Below are 19,885 nucleotides of genomic sequence, written 5' to 3' on the forward strand. Positions count from 1 at the left end.
CACTGGCGTAAGTTAATATTCTCCATCTCGTAGTGCCTGGGAAATCATCCTCACAGTGAAGCAGATATATATCTACATGAAACCTAACGAGTTCAAGCTGTCCTTCGGCTTGTTAGTGTATGTGTGTGTGTTGATACATACGGTATTTAGTGTGTTTGCCATTCTGGCATTTATCGTATCAGCTTCCTTTATGGTTCACAGTATGAACTTGAGTGATGTCGAAAAAAGTTGAACGTCTCACGTCCTTCTGGAAGTGCTGCCTGAAGAACCGCTGATGCTGGATGAATTCTCTGCTGACCCTCACTCATGTAACACAGCTTACCATCTAGGAACAGAAACATCAGTGGGCCGTGCTGCTAATTAGGGTGATAAGGTGACACTAATGTATTCCACGCTGGACATTTGGGCAGCATAATGAGCAGACCGGCGTCCACTCTGTTTCTCCTTGGCATGAGAACAGAGTTCCTCATTAAGTCTGGGTTGGAGTGCTGGGTTTCATTAATCTGAGTATCTTTGTGATGGTAAAGAAGGACATCTTTTATCGCACTTTTCCCTGAAAGACGGCGCTCACGGTCCTTTGTTGTCGTCTGCGTATTCGTAATGATTCCTTGGTAGTACAGAGCCTTGGTGATTCACCTCATGCCGGTGGAGAGGTCAATGAGCTCCAGTGCCAGAGCTTGTCCTCCTGAACCGAGCCGCCTCTTGGCAAGCTCCGCTATCCGGAGGGCTACTTGTTCATTCCCGCCCATCTGCTGCCATCTGTCCAGTTCTCTCCTGCCGTCATGGTGCTGCTGTCTTATTCGAAGTTGGCCAGCATTCCTCATGTAATAGGGTGATGGGATTTTCTCAGTGGGAGGTGGATTCCACCCAATAGAAGCAGATCATTGCTCATTTTTCTCTTTGCAATGATAAAAAAAATCCATCAGGAACTTTGTGGTGAACATATGGAGATCTGAGGATAAAATGCATGGTTTTTTGGAATAGTTACTTCAGCATCGTTAATTAGAGTGCTCAGGAGGGACAAAAAGTATCAGTGTCGCTGGAATCAACAAACTGATTAATAATACTACAGTTATACATTAATATTAATACCACTTTAGTAAAATGATACCAAGGGAAACGTATTATATTGTTTGCCTTACGGCAGGGCACAAGTGTGTACACTCAGTATGCTCTTTATTAGGCGAGATCCAGGAATTATAATAACAATTATCATCCTTCATTAAACGTGTCTTTAAACTACCTGTACAAGACATAATGCGCAGTAGGCCTATGAATGCTACTGCGCAAAAGTCTTGAGATTCCCCTCATTACTTTACATTAAATGTATAGATTAAATTAAAGAAACAGGAACAAATGTTTTACTGTACCAGCCTGTAAAGTGCCTAAGATACAATTAAAAAGTAGGTTGTTTATGAACAACATCAGCAGCAACCTCATTTCTCCTCTCATTTGTTCCATCCACTCAGCATCAGCATCAGGCCTGATCATCTGCCATCATCTGCACCTGTTTCTCACTGGTTCATGCCTAAGGTTAGATGTTTTTTTTTATGCTGTGTGGCTTAACAAACAAAAAACATTCCTCCAAATCTGGTCAGGTACAGGGACTGGACTGAAAATGGAGCCAACAACTTGAGAGCCTGAAGAGTCCTTCAGAAAACCTGGAGAACTATTCCTCAAGACTATATTAAAAATATGAGAAAGTCTGGCAAAATAGGAAGAAATGGGGGGTCAAGACTTTAGCACAGAACTATATAGCACTAGAAGCATGTAAAGGTCTTATGCATGTATGCTTGTTTATACGTTTAGCGTTTACTTCTCCAGTGAGACCTTTGCTAAAAAAGTGAACCGAAAAGAAACTTTCAGCCATCTTGCTTCTCTTGAAGGTTTAATATCAAGGATCAAAAGCCACACAGTTTAGCAGATTAAGGGGATTTATATATGTATTAACACCCCATGCGACAGAGTTCAGCAGCAGGTTATTGTCGTTTGGCTGGATTTCTTCTAATCCTCATTCTCTGTAATGGTTCTGATCGCCGCCTGAAGTTCTAACAGTCTTTTAAGTGGTGTGAGATGGCCTGGAGTTAGTTTAGGATTAAATCCCAGAGCTCTATGATGTCTGATTGATTTAAATTACTGTGTTCGCCGAGCCTTAATGTGGGATGGAGGCTAACCGAGCATGAAAGGGCCCTGACGCCATATGTTGCCCCTGAGCTTTCTCAGCCTGCTGTTGAGACGCTCAGCTTATCACAAACTGTTATATATGTTATGGTTAACTATTTAAATCACTACCTTAATTGATCCACATGCTGGTGTGGGTCAACAACCAAATGAGGTATTCAGGGAATTGGACAACATGTGGACCATTTGGAAGCCTGTCTGCGCTAGCAGCGACAATAATCATGGACTTTAATAGGCTGCTTAAACCAGACATACTGCTTAATTAGAATAGGTTAAAATGCTGCGGTTATTTCACTTCAAGAGAGAGAGAGAGAGAGAGAGAAAAAAAAGTATGATCATGTACGCATTGTTTATAGCTGCTTACCAAAAGTGATAACAAGAACTAGGATTTTCTTAACTGATGTAAACATATTAACAATCACTTACTCATAAAAAATAAATGATAATGATAATAATTTATGATGTTTTTACATTTGTATTTAAACATTTCTACTGGAGCAATCTCAACATATTAGTAATGTGAGACAAGTTAATGAAGCCCAAAAAAACGATTTGGGGATTTTTCGAAAATAAAAAAACGCTTTTTGAAAATACCACTCTTGTTTCTCAAACGAGGCTGCTAACAATAAGATATATTGTTTTCATTGCCTAAACTGCAAACACACCCTTTTGTGTTGGATTGTGTTAATAGATAAGACAGCTATGGAGAAACATTATGCAAAACATACAGTATTATCATCACCAGTTAATACCTTTATAATGTGTTAAATTCATAACTGTCACTTTCGATCAGTCATGATCATTCCTAACAGGAGAACATTTATTTCCATCTTTGTTCTTTAACTACATTTTCACATTGTAAATGCTGGCAAACAAGCAAAAAACACTTTGTTGAAAACGCTTCAGTCACATGAATGTGCCTAGCCTCAGCTTAGCATTGGGTGTTTGTGTTTCAGTAGGAGGCAGAACATGAACCGTGGTTGAAGACACTATTTAAGATGCCGCAGAAGTGCAGAATAATCCTTCAGATGAAGTAGAGGTTATTGATGGGCTCACATTTTACTGTCGATTTTATTTTCCTGGTCGATTTACATTTGACTCGTTTGGCTGACACGTTTTATCCAAAATGGCTTACAATTCAGACAAGACAGAGCTGGGCAGATGAGGGTTATGGGGCTTGCTCAAGGGCTCAGCGGTGGCAGCTTGGCAGTGCTCACACACCCCTCATCAGCTTTTTCAGCTCATCACCGAGTCATTTCGCATTTAGTCATTTAGTAGAGAGTCAGGCTGATCAGCCGAGGGTTAAGGGCCTTGCTTAGGGGCCAAACAGTGCCAGCTTGCCGGTGCTTATCGACCGAGCCAGTGCTTCTAGATAATTTCTCTTGCAGGATGTTGGGTTGCTCTTGGCTGCTCTCTCATTAACCTCCAGTTAATAAAATTAGTAACTCATTAAACAGTGTTTACACTTCTGAAATTGTTTTTTCTTCTTTATTTGACCATATTTAAAGCCTGCTGTACACTATTCTGTTTATACATAATTATGATTTTTTTTTTTATCCCTGTACTGTACCCACACGGAAAAAACCTATATAAAACATATATGTTTTAATATAGGTTTGATATAGGTTTTTAATATATGTGACATATATAAAATTGGCCGTTTTCCTATATTATATGTACATATATGTGTACATATATACGTGCATATATGTACCTATGTGCATATATATGCACCTATATTTTTACTTAGATATTAGTAAAATTATTAAAATCCATAGCTGTTAGACAACATAAATAAAAGCCCAAAATGTAGAAATTTATTTTTTTTATTTTTTTTAAAAACAATCAAATAGTAAAAGAACAAAAATAAGACAAAAAAACTCAACAGGAAGAAAACATATATATATTTTGAGGACCTTCTCAGCTTCGTGAGCTTTGAATTGATAGATGTGCCTGTCTGCCCTCGGGTGGCTGCCGGCCACTTCTTCAATGTAGCATCTAGAAAAGACAAAAATAATAAGACAGTATAATAATAATAAATGATTATTTATTAAAACGTTTATAAACATCTGTAAACTCCATAAGGCATTAGCTTAGCCACCGGGAAATATCATGTTTGTGCTACATACAGAAAGGCAGCATGTTAGCATGATTTACCTAAACTATGTAAATGGCATTGAAAGCCAATGTGTCACACAAGCTGACAAGAGCTAGCTAAAGTGAGGAAAATATTTACTAATATTAGTTTAATATTATCAGAATAAGAGTTATATAAGACTTAATAACTTACCCAGTGTGTCCTCCTGGATTCTCTCTTCAAAATGCTCCCGTTCGTCGTCAGGGCCACACAGTCTTCTTCTGAGGTAAATGTAAACTCCTCCCACTTTCCAGAACATTCTGAAGAGTTTCCTTGTCTGGGGGCGTGGCCTAGTATGTAAATTAGCCGGACTGATTTCCGTGTGATTGGCGTGTGGGCGTGTCCTGCCTCGGGTCATTAGCAGATAATGCGACAGAAATTCTAAAATGTGTTTTTTATTTAGTTAGTTCTTAGTTATTGCCTGATTATAGAAAATATGAGCGCATCATGTATGACAGTTGCCAAAGTGAGATATGAGCTAAAATGACCAGATCCTGCCATGAGCTATATAGGAGACATATCTTGTATGTACATATAGGGCTTATATGTGGATATAAAGAAGCAATACAGGAGACCTATATGGCCTGTATATGCACATATATGCACCTCAATTTTGCCTATATGCAGCATATATATTATCATATATATGCATATATACTGCATATAGGCTTCATATATGCGCATATATCCTCATGTAGGTCAGGATATATGTGCATATATACTGCATATAGGTCAGGATATATGTGCATATATACTGCATATAGGCCTTCATATATGCGCATATATCCTCATATAGGTCAGGATATATGTGCATATATACTGCATATAGGTGAGGATATATGCGCATATATCCTCATATAGGTGAGGATATATGTGCATATATACTGCATATTCAATTCAATTCAATTCAATTCAATTTTATTTGTATAGCGCTTTTAGCAATTTTCATTGCCGCAAAGCAGCTTTACATAGTCAAAAGAATTATTTAGGTTTGTATGAAATGTGAATTTGTATGAATCAAAATGGTCAGTTTGTCCCTGGTGAGCAAGCCGAGGGCGACAGTGGCAAGGAAAAACTCCCTGAGATGGTAATAGGAAGAAACCTTGAGAGGAACCAGACTCAACAGGGAACCCATCCTCATTTGGGTGAAACAAAAAGCAGTAAATGATCTGCATTTATACAGTGTGTAGGGTGGGAGGCAGTTCAGCTATAATAGCTGATGTTAATTGATGTTAATATGGAGTCCAGGTAGTTATTGAAGACCCAGGTAGACTTGTAAGAAGTTCCAGTCATGAACTATCGAACTGTCAAGTCCCCAGAGAAACAGTTGCCAACACCAGTCAAGGCCAGAACCATTTTCTAGGTAGAGAGAATCATTCCCAGACACCAGACGCATCCCAGAGAGACACACGGGGCATCCATGTGACGAGATCTTCAGCCAGAAGCGGGGCACCAGGATGGGTCAGACAGGTCCGGAGGGCAGAGGGAGTCTGGATCACTGGCAGCTCAGGAACGACATGTGTAGCTCGACAGAGAGAGAGAGAAAGAGTGAAAGGGGGGGACAGGAGGAGAGAGGAAAAAGAAAGAGGGGGGGAAAGAGAAGAAGAGGAGAGATGGCAGTTAGGTATGGTCACAGTCACACAATGTATAATGTGAATGTATATTAACTGTAGCGTGCAAGCAGAGACTCCGGCAGGACTAACTATGACAGCATAACTAAAAGGGAGGAGCCAGAAGGAAACACAAACATGAGGGCTTCCTGACATGTAAAGCAAACAATCACCTCACCGTCAGCAAACCTGAGTGATCAATGAGAGTGAGGAAGACAGCATCCAAACATACCAGTTTACCATAATACTCTACGTCCATGAGTCCCCCAGATCTGCTCCTTTACCTATGGCAAATCTATTTATAAAAATGCTCGGCTAAATAAATAGGTTTTTAGCCTGGACTTAAACACTGAGACTGTGTCTGAGTCCCGAACACTATTTGGAAGACTATTCCATAACTTTGGGGCTTTGTAAGAAAAAGCTCTGCCCCCAGCTGTATTTTTCATAATACGCGGTACTGACAAGCAGCCTGCATCCTTTGATCGAAGTAGGCGTGGCGGATCGTAAGACACTAGCAGTTCGCTCAGGTACTGCGGCGCGAGACCATTTAATGCTTTATATGTCAAGAGTAGTATTTTAAAATCAATGCGAAATTTCACAGGGAGCCAATGGAGTGAAGATAAGATAGGGGTGATGTGCTCATATCTTCTGGTTCTGGTGAGGACTCTCGCTGCTGCATTTTGGACTAGCTGAAGCTTATTTATGCATCTAGCTGAACAACCAGACAGTAAGGCATTACAATAGTCCAACCTAGAGGTGATAAAAGCATGAACTAGTTTTTCTGCGTCGTTTAGCGACAATAAATTTCTTATTCTGGCAATATTTCTGAGGTGAAAGAATGCTATCCTGGTAATATTATCTACATGTGCTTCAAATGAAAGGCTGGAATCAATAATCACACCAAGGTCTTTCACTGTTGCATTTGATGGAACAGAAAGGCCATCTAAAGTTACGGTATGATCTAAAATTTTACTCCTAGCTGTATGCGGTCCTATGACTAGAACTTCTGTCTTATCCGGATTTAGCAGAAGGAAGTTAGTTAGCATCCAATTTCTTATGTCCTGCACACATTGCTCAATTTTAGTAAGCTGTTTTTTCTCATCAGGTTTTGCTGAGACATATAACTGTGTATCATCAGCATAACAATGAAAACTAATACCATGCTTACGGATTTTGTTGCCCAGAGGAAGCATGTAAAAGGGAAAAAAGCAGTGGACCTAAAACTGAACCCTGCGGAACGCCAAACTCCACTAGAGAACATGCAGAATAATCACCATTTAAGTCTACATACTGATAACGATGGGTCAGATAGGATCTGAGCCAGGAGAGGGCTGTACCCTTAATTCCCACTACATTTTCTAATCTGTGAAGAAGAATAGCGTGATCAACAGTGTCAAAAGCTGCACTGAGGTCAAGTAATACAAGCATAGTTACACAACCCTGATCAGAGGCCAATAGAATGTCATTTACTACTTTAACGAGCGCCGTCTCTGTACTGTGATGAGGCCTAAATCCTGACTGATACAGTTCATGTATGCCATTCCTATGTATATATGAGCATAGCTGCTCCGCTACTATCTTTTCCAGGATCTTAGAGATAAAGGGGAGGTTTGATATTGGTCTGTAACTGGACAGCTGACAGGGGTCGAGGTCAGGTTTCTTAATTATTGGTTTGATAACTGCTAATTTAAAAGATTTTGGAACATATCCAATGCTGAGTGAAGAATTAATTATTCTCAACAGGGGTTCTATTATTGCTGGTACTATCTGTTTAAGAAAATGTGTCGGTACAGGATCTAATATACAGGTTGATGAATTTGAAGAAGAGATGAGTGAAATTAGTTCATTCTCTTCAAGGGGAGTAAAGTATTCTAGGTTCTGGTCTGACATGGCTAGATTAACATCTGCATCAATTACATTGTTCGGTTTCAAAACCTCAATTTTATGCCTAATATTTACAATTTTATTATTAAAAAAGTTCATGAAGTCCTCACTATTGCATGATGTTGTTGTGGAGATTTCTGCAGTGGTCTTATTTCTGGTTAATTTGGCTACAGCATTAAATAAGAATCTAGGATTATTTTTATTTTCTTCTATAAGAGTGGAGAGATATGTTGATCTAGCTACACTAAGAGCTTTTCTATAGTTCAGGATGCTCTCCTTCCATGCTATTTGAAATACTAGTAATTTAGTTTGACGCCATTTACGTTCTAATTTCCGAGCGGTCTGTTTTAAAGTGCGCGTGTGATCGTTATACCAGGGAGCAAGTTTTTTATCTCTAATAATTTTTCTTTTGACTGGAGCTACATTATCTAGGGTATAGCGAAATGTCGACTCTAAATATTCAGTCGCCTGATCGAGTTCTGTGGGGTCAGACGGTGATCTAATCGAAGTTGGGAACTCTGGGAGATTACTGATAAAACTCTGTTTGGTAGTTGATGTGAATGTACGTTTCATACGGTAGCGCGGCGCTGTGTGTACATTATTATTGTGACACACTTGCAATGAGACAAGATAGTGATCTGAGATAACTTCAGATAGTGGTATTGTGAATAAATTTCTTATACTTAATCCAAATAATATTATTAAATCTAAAGTGTGACCTGCTTTATGAGTGGGTCCTACTACACACTGATTTACTCCTACCGAGTCCAGTATAGACATAAATGCAGTTCTCAGAGGGTCTTCTGGGTTTTCAAAATGAATATTAAAATCTCCAGCAATTAACACTTTGTCTACAGAAATGACTAGGTTTGAGAGGAAATCTGCAAATTCACTAAGAAATTCCGAGTACGGCCCTGGAGGTCTGTAAATGACAATTAGCGGGATCGACTGAGCTGACTTAATATAGTTAAATACACTTATGTTACTATAAAAAATTTCAAATGAATTAAATTTGTGTCCGTGTTTTTGTACAATAGTCAAATTATCATTGTGAATAACTGCGACGCCACCTCCTCTACCAGTTAACCGAGGCTGGTGTATGTAGCTGTATCCAGGAGGACTAGCTTCATTTAGAGCTACATACTCGTCCTGTTTAATCCAGGTTTCTGTTAAACAGAGTATATCAAACTCCTGATCTGTGATAATTTCATTAACTATAACTGCTTTAGATGCGAGAGATCTAATATTTAACAGTCCTAGCTTCAGATCAGAGGTGCCGGCTGCGCATTCAGTCTGATCCAAGTTTGTGGTCTTTATGCTAATTAAATTACTAAAACAGACTTTCTGAGTCTTTCTAAATTTGTTTTATAGGTTTCATATATGCGCATATATCCTCATATAGATTCTTTCCATGTGGGTATAGTTAAGCCGTATGTGGACTGTCAATCAAAACTAGTTCCTGTTATTAATTATAGGCAAGTTATATATTATAGGTTATAGACAAGGGCCAACCTCTGGTGCTGAAAAATGAGTCCAACATGCAAGTGCCAAAGTTCCTCAAATGCACACTAGGAGATGGCTCATGTAAGCCCATCTCCTTAGAGCCCGTGGTAAAATGCCCAACTTTACAACATAAATAATCATTTTCACATCCTGGTATAAACAGTTTTGGTCTCAATATTTTAACTAAGTTAAATCTACGCTCACTAATTTATGTTAATTAGGCATGTTCCAACCAACAGCCAGGGTCTGACCGCTATGTTAATTTCCCATTGATTAACCTACAGTAGGGGCAGCGCATTGGCTTGGTGGTTAGCACTGTCGCCTTGCACCTCTATGGTCCAGGTTCTATTCCTGGCCAGGTTCAACCAGTGCCCAGCAATGCTGTATAGACTGTGAGTGAGTGAATGAGATTAACCGGGGGTTTAGGTGGAATCAGCTTCTGAAAAGATGGCAACAAACTACAGTAGTTGCAGAACCATGATTTAGGAAACCTACAAGTTATAAGTAAGGGCTTGTCCAGTATACTGTTTGTGGTTATACCAGAGAGTTCATTACTCTCTTAAAGTGAAAAAGTTGAAAAAATACAGAAAAAGAAAACTTAAGCTTAAAGTTTTACCTTTACTTATCAGGTACAAAGTGTTGCAACTGGAGACACCTTCCATGAATGTTCAACAGACATCAAGATACATGAAACGGCACCGCATTAGTGATTTCACTGCTGTCACAAAACTAATCAACACCCACTCAGAATCTGTGGTATGAGTTACTCCATCATGCTGTATAAACCCTCCCTCTCTTGTTTTCCCCCACTCAGGTCAGACCCGTAGCGAACAGGCTCTGATAAAGCGTTTCAAAGGTGATGGGGTGCGCTACAAAGCCAAGCTGATTGGGATCGACGACGTGTCTGCGGCACGTGGAGATAAACTCTGCCAGGACTCTATGATGAAGCTGAAGGTACGGCTGGCAAAACAGTTTAAATTCCTCATCTTTGATGATCTTGAGACAGAAAAAAAAAAAAAAAAAGTCTATGAAATGAACGGCGAGTGCCGTTGTGCTCCGAGGGAAAGAGCTTTGACATTTAAGTGAGTGGTTGATACTGCCTACGCCATATCACGCCGGCAGAGCCGCGCTGTTAATGGTGTAGAAAGAGCCGCTATTACAATGGCGCTGATCCGCAGGCAGCCCGTCAGCTGACGGCTGAAATGAATTCTTTCACGCTTTGTTTCTCTGTCAAAGACTTCAGCCGTGCTCTGACAGGTCAGTTCATTAATGACGGCTTAGCTTGATCATATACACACCCCACAGATCAAGCGCGTCTCGGTGAGTGCTTCTGCAAGCGCCGGATGTGTTCGGAGTTTAAAAACATTAAAGCTTTATGCTTTCTGAATGACTTGTTCCTATTTTTACACCACGACATGATTCATTTTAGTTTCAACATCATCATCCCGGACGCTTTGAATTGCCTAGCTGAGAAGCTAATAACTGCTGTGGCGCTTTGGGGAAGCAGAGCTGCCAATTTACTGGAAAAAATAAAAAATAATAGAGGCGTAGTGAAATATGTGATGTGTAACTTAAGCAGTGTTTATAACTTACTAATGAGCAGGATCTGCTGAGGGTGATGTGCTAGCAGAGCGAAGCCCAACTCTTTCAAAGATAAAAAGACACCAATATAACTTCATTGTTTATCAGAGTCAGGGTTCAGAGATACCAGCAGAGCTTCACAGACCTAGGAATCCTGGATGTGGGAGCGTGTCTGTCTTGCCTGACCTTGTGATATAATGCATTGCTTAGCACTAATCGTTTGTCAAGCTGGCCATTTAATATCGCAACGATCCATCACTGCTAGCACGCGACATGTTGCTTATTTTCACAATCTTTCTTCCACAGGGTATCGCTGCTTCGGCTCGATCCAAGGGCGAGCACAAGCAGCGTGTCTTCTTAACCGTCTCCTTCCACGGCATTAAGATCTACGATGAGCGATCCGGGGTGGGTCTTGACCGCTTTCACACCAAAAGATCAAAAGATTCAGTGCTTTCTCAAGTCAAACATTTCAACATAAGTGCTTCGAAAGATATTGGAACAGGTTGAAACTTTTTGAAAACTCCGTCACATGAAAAATCGCATGAATCATGCCATAGCGTAGAGGTGCTAACATTTACAGTTCACCCAAAGCATTTATAGTGTTTTTAGACCTGTTGCTACGGTGATACAGGAGACACCTGAGAACTACATTTCCTGACAGTTAGACTGGATGTAAAGAAGATACAAGGTTTACTAAAAGGGAAAGAGGGCCAGACATGAAAGATGTGCTTCTGAAGTGCCAGCTTTATATCCTTAATCTTCGACCTGTGGATTTTGGAACCTGTTTAGTCTAGTCGGTAGAAGACAAGAATATACAGTACTGTGCAAAAGTCTTGGCGCCCCATTTCTTCATATTAATTTAGATTCAGTTATTTGTCATAGTACTATACAGTATAATGCAATGTTTTTTTTTTTTTGCATATGCCAGTTAGGAAATTGGAGTCAGAGCGCAGGGCCAGCCAGGATACAGCGCCCCCTGGAGCATATAGGGTTAAAGGCCTTGCTCACGGGCTCAACAGCAACCAGAGCTTTAACCTTTTAATCTACATTTAATATGAATATGAATATGAAAAAACAAGGGGTGGCGTATGTATAAAATGTTAGCTAATTAATTTTGTAGTAGATGGTAAATAAAAACTGGTCTATATCCAAATTCTGCAGTGAGTGATGTGGTGTTTATTATTGCCTGTTAACCGAAACTTAAAAAAAAATATATAATTAAACAGCACTAATTCCCTAAACACGAGGTGGAATTTTGGCTGCTCTGATAGAGTTAATAAAACTTAGTTAAACCCCACATGGATACGATCATGAAATATGTATGAGATACAGTCAGGCATAAAGGGAAAAAAAAAGTGTTTAGAAACACCTCATTTAAGCTTTAAAATATTAATCTGAATTTGAAGCTCGCTGGACTGAGTCCAGTTTCATTAACAGTAATGATGGCTTCCCTCGCTAGGACGAGGTTGTGCAGCTTTCCCTTAACATGATGTACTGCTTTTTGTCTCCGGGCTGACAGCCACATAGCTCAGAGCCGCTTGCATCCTCATTTATCACGGTTAATTAGCCCAAAGTATAAGCCTTCATTATAGTCACGAGTAAAAAGGCTTGTTTAATGGTGGTCATTTCAGTGTGAAAGGTGTCTTAATGGACAGTTTCAACCTGCAGGTATTACAGCATCATCATTCCGTGCACGAAATCTCCTACATCGCCAAAGACACCAGAGACCACCGTGCCTTCGGCTATGTCTGCGGGAAGGAGGGAAACCACAAGTTTGTGGCCATCAAGACAGTCCATTCAGTGAGATGCCATGGTTTTCTTTACTAACTTTCTTTTTTTAAACATCTTGAATTATTTTACTGAAAATAATGTGGTCATTTCTAAGGGATTTTTCTTTTATTTAGCCAGTGGTATACCAGGATTAGCTTAGCGGTTTTGAAGATTATTCTGTAGGGATTGTTGACCAAAATTGGTATTGGCTCTTTTTTTTTTCCTGTAGTCATACTGTATATCTACTGTATTTATTGAGTATCTTTCCTCACAACAACAGAATGCTCTTTTATTTCTTTAATTTATTCCTGACGAGCTTGCCTTTATAATAATGCATAATTAAAAGCAATGCCCATCAACATAACCTTGGGTAATTTGTACCAGACTAGCCAGATCATTCAGCTGATTAGAAAACTTTTTTCTCAAGGTGGCTTAAAAAAAAAAAAAAACAGATGAAAAACATTCAACAGGCACATATCAGCACAGCATGGAAAAGTTATAGACCAAAAACGCTTTTATGGGGGAGTCAATATTTAAATGATAGAAAGCTTTAGAAGACATTTGCCCTCGAATGAATTAAATGAAGAATAGAAGATTGACCGAGGAGAAGAACGTTTACAGAATAAAGACTATTCTGAGACGTTCTGCAAAGTATTACAATGAGATTTAAATACAAAGATGATCCCATCAGCACAATGTCCTCATCCCAATGTTCTGCTGCCTTTTTGCTAGGCAGAGCCTTTGATTCTGGAGCTGCGTGACCTCTTTACCCTCATCTATGACCTGAAGCAAAGGGATGAAGGCGAGAGGAAGGCGCAGAAAGAAAAGCACTGCGAGCAGGCAGTTTATCAGGTGCAGATTAAGCATTTAATTTAAAGAATGCTCCACTCAACCATGCGAATAATCACTATCCACATCTTCTTATCCCAATGTGTGTCACAGACAATACTCGAGGACGACACTGATGACCCGGTGTATCAGGTAAGCGCAGTCTTTTGCCCCGTAACCCAAGATCACACATAACTGAAAGAATCAGAGACACCCAAGAGCAGTACTGCACAGTTCAGTGTTTTCCCTACGAAATCATCAAGAGACAAAACTAAGCAGTGGTGTGCTCTTCCAGTATTCTTTCATGTGTTGATGAGAGCTGGAAAAAAAGAAATGCACTTTGATTTCATCCACTGAGCTTTTTCAGTCAAGTTTGCACTGAAAGCATACCACTCTGACTTCGTTTTCATATTTTAAATCTAGTTCTTGAATCTAGATTTTCTTTAAAAGTGTAAAATTCACATAATATAGAACAAATGTTTCAGCTTCTACAAATAAAGAGATTACAGAGAAGTTGACTGTCCTAGGACTCAGACTGTCTGATCCCTCTAGTATGATGCTTCTGCCAGCCAGAGATAACATTCTTTGGCAGTTAGTTCAACACTGCACAAGGCCTCCAGCACTGGATTATATGGAGTACAAGGTGTTTGGCCCAGCACTCTTTATGGCCTACAATGTTATCCACATATGCTGTACCATAGTCATGGTGGGGCCTCAGGACAAGGTTCCAAAGCTTTTGGAAGGTCACACCATGGAGACTGACAGGGACAGGCTGGTTCTGTTCCAGTCTTCTCATCAGTCAGTACTGAGATGAATTAAGTGCTCAGTTCCTCATATTGGGTTATCTTCAGCTGCCAAAATTAATCATAAAGCCTGAGGCTCCGGACTGGGTATGCACCATGCTTATGGGACTGGGGAACTCTTCTCCATGCCCAGCAAATCATGTGGTTTCAGGGTATAAGTGGCGGGAAGCCACCCGTGAAGACCTGGGGCGCCTGATTGAGCATAGGCAGCACTTAGTAGGGCTGCCACCATTAATGATAGCGTTTGATTGATACATGAGTAAAGGGCATCAATCTTATACAGTACAGAAGTTTTCCCTAGAGGAGTCCATGCAAGTCTGCCATTAGAGAGGGAACAGCTCATTTATTCTTTATTTGGACAAGCTATAGCTTTAAGACAACAGCTTTGGGATGTAGCATAGTCCACTACCACTATAATATATTCTTCCTTCAGTCAGCTTTGTGCGTGCTCAAATTGTATCCAAATTATTGTGAGTCGTGCAAGTAGAGCTGGCATTGGAGGTTATTGTTGGGTTTTGGTGATCTTGGTCTCGGGTTCCTTCAAAATGCTTGTACACTGGACACCTGGGAGTGTTTACTGGCTTACATCGTCCTGGATAAGTCTTGGCTAACCAAATTTTCTGAGACTAGTGAGGTAGAACATGGAGGAAACCATTAATTGCTGTATAGGCCTGGCCCTAGCATTGAGGAACAGTGGTCCAAAGTGTCAGGCCCAAATATAGCCAGATATTAATTGCCAGTACATGCACTACTGTGAACCCTCTTGACCTCCATCAGCTCGTTAAAGTATGCGTTAACATCAGCTGTCAGCTGTTACTTTAGCGGACAGATGCTGCTGTGGATGTCACTATATCCTCGAAACAGGTCATGACATTGAACATGCTTCTAACACTTCCATTAACGCTCCAACAGTGTTTGCTACTGTATACTTCCACCTAAAGTATCAGATAACAGGGCATCGCTCACAAAGGAGAGCCAACTCTATGAAGAGAACCAACTCCAAGAACCAGGGAAAATGCAGTCAGTTATATCCCAAGAGTTTTTACTGTGTGGAAGTAGGGAAAGTTTAGATGAGGTGTCAGCTCATTGCCAGTTATCGTTTTGGTGAAGAGGCCCTTGTACATTCTGCCATGGCTCCTGGCTATATTGTCTCGCCAGAGCTAAATTTAAACTCTCTGCCAACTCTAGGAACCACTCCTATGTCAGTGTTTCCAGAAGGCATTGCACAAAAAATAATAGCTAGTGCCAAAATGTGGGGGAAGATATATAGCCTTTTTTTTTTTTTCAAGAATGGGTCCACTCTCCTGATCTCTTGATTTTTTATTTGTTTGTTTTGCTTATTGGCATTTGGTATTACTGTATATTCTGCTTAGCTAGTTTTGCCTCAATTTTATAAGGAAATTCCTATCTAAACAATACTTTCATTTGAGTTCATTATAATATATATCTCCACACCTTCTACTGGAGCCTGATGCTCACATATGATGCTCTAGTTCGGTTTTGATAATTCCCACCTATAGACTTACTCTCCTCCAAAACACCACCGAAACCATAGGGAAAGGGTGAATGCTTTCCCAGAGGAACATGACGTCAGCCAGCTTTATCTTTTTTTTAACTCTTTCAAAATGTTTGTTGGACGCCAAACCACATGGAACGCTATGGCATTGTTTGGATTCTAAAAATGCTAATTAAAAAAAAAAGAAAAATGATTTCACAAAGGACATAAACAAATGTTTACAACTCTGAAATTAAAGTAAAGAAAGCTTTAGCTTTAACCTTTTCTTACTTTTTAGAAACCACTGCAAAACTAAAAACATGAATCACATTACAGGAGGGATTCTACTAAAATGTATTGAGGTCAAGTTAAATGATAAAGAAAATATATCTAGATGATGCTGGGGTTTGATCCTGGGACCCAATCCCAATCTTATCCAACGATGGAGGATATGCAACAGAAGTCATAATGTTTTAAAAAATAACCTTCTAGTTTTGCATCCCTGAAAAAAGCTTTTGTATTTTCTTCATATATTGAGTATCTAGTATTTTCCAAGTATTCTCTTTGGGCCTCTTTAAACTCCTACTGTATGTTGGGTTTGACATTTGACATGTCAAGAGATAAACAATAAACTGTCCCAGTCAATGTTTCTGGCAATGAAATCAGTGTAACCAATTTCAGCATATTGGCACAATGACAAATTACTTCTTACCGGCTACCTATGGAGCCAAGACCATTCTTCTCTCGTTCTCTCACTCTCTCTTTTCCTGCTGTAGTACATTGTGTTTGAAGCTGGACACGAACCACTCCACGGCCCCCACTCAGAAGAGAGCGTTTACCAGGTATTATGCCAAATCCCACCCTTTTTCCCTTTTCTAGACCACAGACAAAGTGATATACAAGAGGGCTCTAATGTACTCTAGTGAGACAGATTCTAAAATATAACATGTTGGATTACAAATAAATGTTTTAATGTATCTGTCATGACTTCTAGGTTCCAACAAGCCAGCAGAAAGAAGGGGTCTATGATGTTCCAAAACGCCATTTTATGCCTGTAGGTGCTTATATTGGTTCTCCAGCTTTTCTTGCTTCAACAAACCTCTCTCTGAAGACCTTTGCTAACTGAACGCTCTTTCCATTTATTGAGTTCCATCCAATAAAATCAGGAACATACTGTATTCTATCTTTCAGCATTTGGTCCACTGCAAACAATTGCACTGCAGAAGAACAGATTTTGTCATCAGTGACAGCAAAACCTTTACCTCTACCTCACCAGCTTAACTGAAATATTGATTTAAGTAAAGCATTAAGCCTGCTATGCTTGACTCACAAGGAGATTTAGATGAGGGAAAACCCTAAACTGTGTGCTGCTGTGGTCCCACAGGACTGCACATTCTATACACTGCCTTCTCATCTCATAGACTTACAGTTAAACTGGATTTTCTTTTTTGGATTGATGAGAGGTTTGGTGTTGGGACTCCAATCACCAAAAAGCTCCAATCCCCATTTAAATACGTGCCTGATTTGATGTCAATATTCACAGCCATTAGAAGTCTTTCATCATGTTCAGTTCTTATAGAAACCTTAAAAAAAAAAAAAATTAGATCTCCAACACCGGTGAATGGAGCTTTGTTACATCAGTTAAATAAATGTCACTGTTTTATTTTTTGTCTTACAAAATGTTGCTGCATGTTTGTTAAATTTTGAAGTGTTTGGAATTTGTGGCTGTTCATTAATTTTCTTTCCTTTCCATCACTAAAACTCTTACGTCACAAGATATCAGGTTGGGTATCAATCCACACATTCCAAACCCCAAAGCAGATTGGATTTTGAATCATCTCACAAGCCATTTTTTTTTTTTTTTTTTTACTATTTATTGACTCACCCCAAAACCAAAATCTGAACTTCTTATTGACGTACACAAAGAAAACTTTGTATGATTTGAACACGACTTCCCATCAAATGAACCTTTGTTAGCTGTAGTAGTTCTTATAAGTTTTTTGTAAGTCGCTCTGGATAAGAGCGTCTGCCAAATGCCTAAATGTAAATGTAAATGTTATAATCCCATAAATATTATTAATAAATATAATAAATCTTATTGCTTATACATTTTCTTGAAAAATAATGAGAGGTTTTGTTTCATAGAAGATTCCAAGACTATTAGTTGACTTACTCTACCTACAAAGTGATTCCATCGTTTTTTTTTTTTATGTCATACCATTATCTCATCCCAATAAAGCTGCTACTGTCTACTGTATATGCTAACAATGTACCCAAATATTTAATCACCAGTTAACACTTAAAATATATGATGAGTCATACATGAATCTAACTGTTACCTTTCTTCCCGTCTCATTTGCATCCATATTGGACCTTCGTCCAGAACATCAGTCAGTTTGAAATGTTTGGTGACATGGCCACTCCTCCAGACATTGTATCTGTAAGTGAAACTCAACACACCGCTAACCATCACAATTATTAATAAAGGTAAAGAAATAACTCTGCCTGCCTGAGACAGGAAAGCTAAGACACACGGGTACTAATCTAATGTTAAACTTTAATCTCAGTGCTGCAGTAAATAAAGCGCTGAGATTACAACTAGGTTACAACCAGGCAGCTCTACAGTACAGTCTGTATTCCGCAATCTACATCAGTACACTGTGTGACAGGAATGACAATAAGGTACAATTTACTGGATGGGGTATTCAAATCCACTTCGAAACAAGCCATATGGCACAGGGCATAACAGTGTGATTTAGCTTGCTCTCTTTAAATTCTAACCATCAAGTAAAATTAGGACAGTAGTTGTGCTCCATTTGAAGTTTTGATCCATAACTCAAACCTCTATGCGAAATATTTCCTTTATGCTGAGCTGTTCTTCAATTAGGTGATTTGTATAATCATTGTATTGAATTCTATTGAATGGGCAGTAACGATTTGATTCCCAGATGCCAGCATCACCCGCTAATACCCTGGACCACGGGCGGCGACGACAACAGCTCCGCCCTGAGCTCTTCACACACTTCAGCCCTCCTGCTGTGCCTTCAGGTAACACACTGCCCCCATGAATGCAAATATCGAAGAAAAGAAGCATATCATGAAGCTTTATTATCAGTTCATGACATTTGATGCAATATATCATGTTTATTACATTACATTTCATGACGAGGCTGGCTATCTCACGAGATATGGTGTTATGGAAAAACAGTGATAATGTAATGTAACAACAGCACAAATACCGTAGGACTTTGCCCACATTAAATCTTTTTCTCTTGTCTGTCCTATTTTACCTTTCTGTCCATTCTTCACCATGTCTACTTGTCCTCTGTGTCCATTTTTAATCTGTCCCCTCCATGTCTTCTGTCGTCCGCATTTTGTCCTCCCCCTCCTTTCGACATCCCTTCCTTGTCTCTTGATTCCTTGTCTGTCTTGTTTAACCCTTTTCCATTCCGTTACTTTCCAATCTCATCCCCCTCTGTCTTTTTTTATTCCTGTCCAACCTTTCACACAGGCTACATGACGATGGGTGCAGTCCAGACAGCTCACTGGGCTCAGCAGTCCTTCGCAGCTCCGGCAGCTCCGCTTGCATTTGGTGTTCAGGCTCCTCTGCAGGTTGCTCAGGTTCTTCCTGGAGGACAGCCAGTTATCTGGGGCCAAGCTAACCTTTTTCACTCTCCCAGCCCAGGCCAACAACAGTGGGCCTTCGTACCAGCCAGCGCCTTATTTCAAGGCCTCGTTCCCTTAGCAGCCATGCGTCCTCGCATGTCTGCTCCACCCTCGACTATTGCCAGCCCCCAGCATACGTCTGAATCGAGGGACGCCCCAAGCAGTAACCCTGTTCCAGAGGTACCGGGCTTACACGTACAGTCTGCTGACACCAGTGACCTACCAATGGTGATGGGAGAAGTCACACAGCCTGGTGAGAAGCAGGAAACAGAGGTCTGTTCTGATGATCTTGATCTTTCCCATCTGAGTTTGACGCCGGGGTCATCGACGTCGCCATCCACTGCAGAGTCTCGTGAGTAAGGCACACAAGAACCGCTTGAAAAATAAGCCAAGCAAATTGGTCCTTATGGACAGATTGACTATAATA

General features: G+C 40.0%; 1 protein-coding gene across 1 annotated transcript in view; it reads left to right on the forward strand.

Annotated features, from left to right (window-relative positions):
• Window positions 1–19,885, forward strand: part of LOC128516082 (uncharacterized) — a 57,904-nt gene that overhangs the window by 22,725 nt on the left and 15,294 nt on the right. Inside the window, exons 3-12 of the mRNA XM_053490414.1 lie at window positions 10,130–10,269; window positions 11,203–11,301; window positions 12,565–12,696; window positions 13,399–13,518; window positions 13,609–13,647; window positions 16,569–16,634; window positions 16,787–16,846; window positions 18,176–18,232; window positions 18,741–18,840; window positions 19,304–19,810. Of these exons, the coding sequence (XP_053346389.1) occupies window positions 10,130–10,269; window positions 11,203–11,301; window positions 12,565–12,696; window positions 13,399–13,518; window positions 13,609–13,647; window positions 16,569–16,634; window positions 16,787–16,846; window positions 18,176–18,232; window positions 18,741–18,840; window positions 19,304–19,810 (1,320 nt within the window). The remainder of the gene's footprint in view (window positions 1–10,129; window positions 10,270–11,202; window positions 11,302–12,564; window positions 12,697–13,398; window positions 13,519–13,608; window positions 13,648–16,568; window positions 16,635–16,786; window positions 16,847–18,175; window positions 18,233–18,740; window positions 18,841–19,303; window positions 19,811–19,885) is intronic.

Source organism: Clarias gariepinus, chromosome 1 (assembly GCF_024256425.1).
Source record: "Clarias gariepinus isolate MV-2021 ecotype Netherlands chromosome 1, CGAR_prim_01v2, whole genome shotgun sequence".
Classification (NCBI taxonomy): domain Eukaryota; kingdom Metazoa; phylum Chordata; class Actinopteri; order Siluriformes; family Clariidae; genus Clarias; species Clarias gariepinus.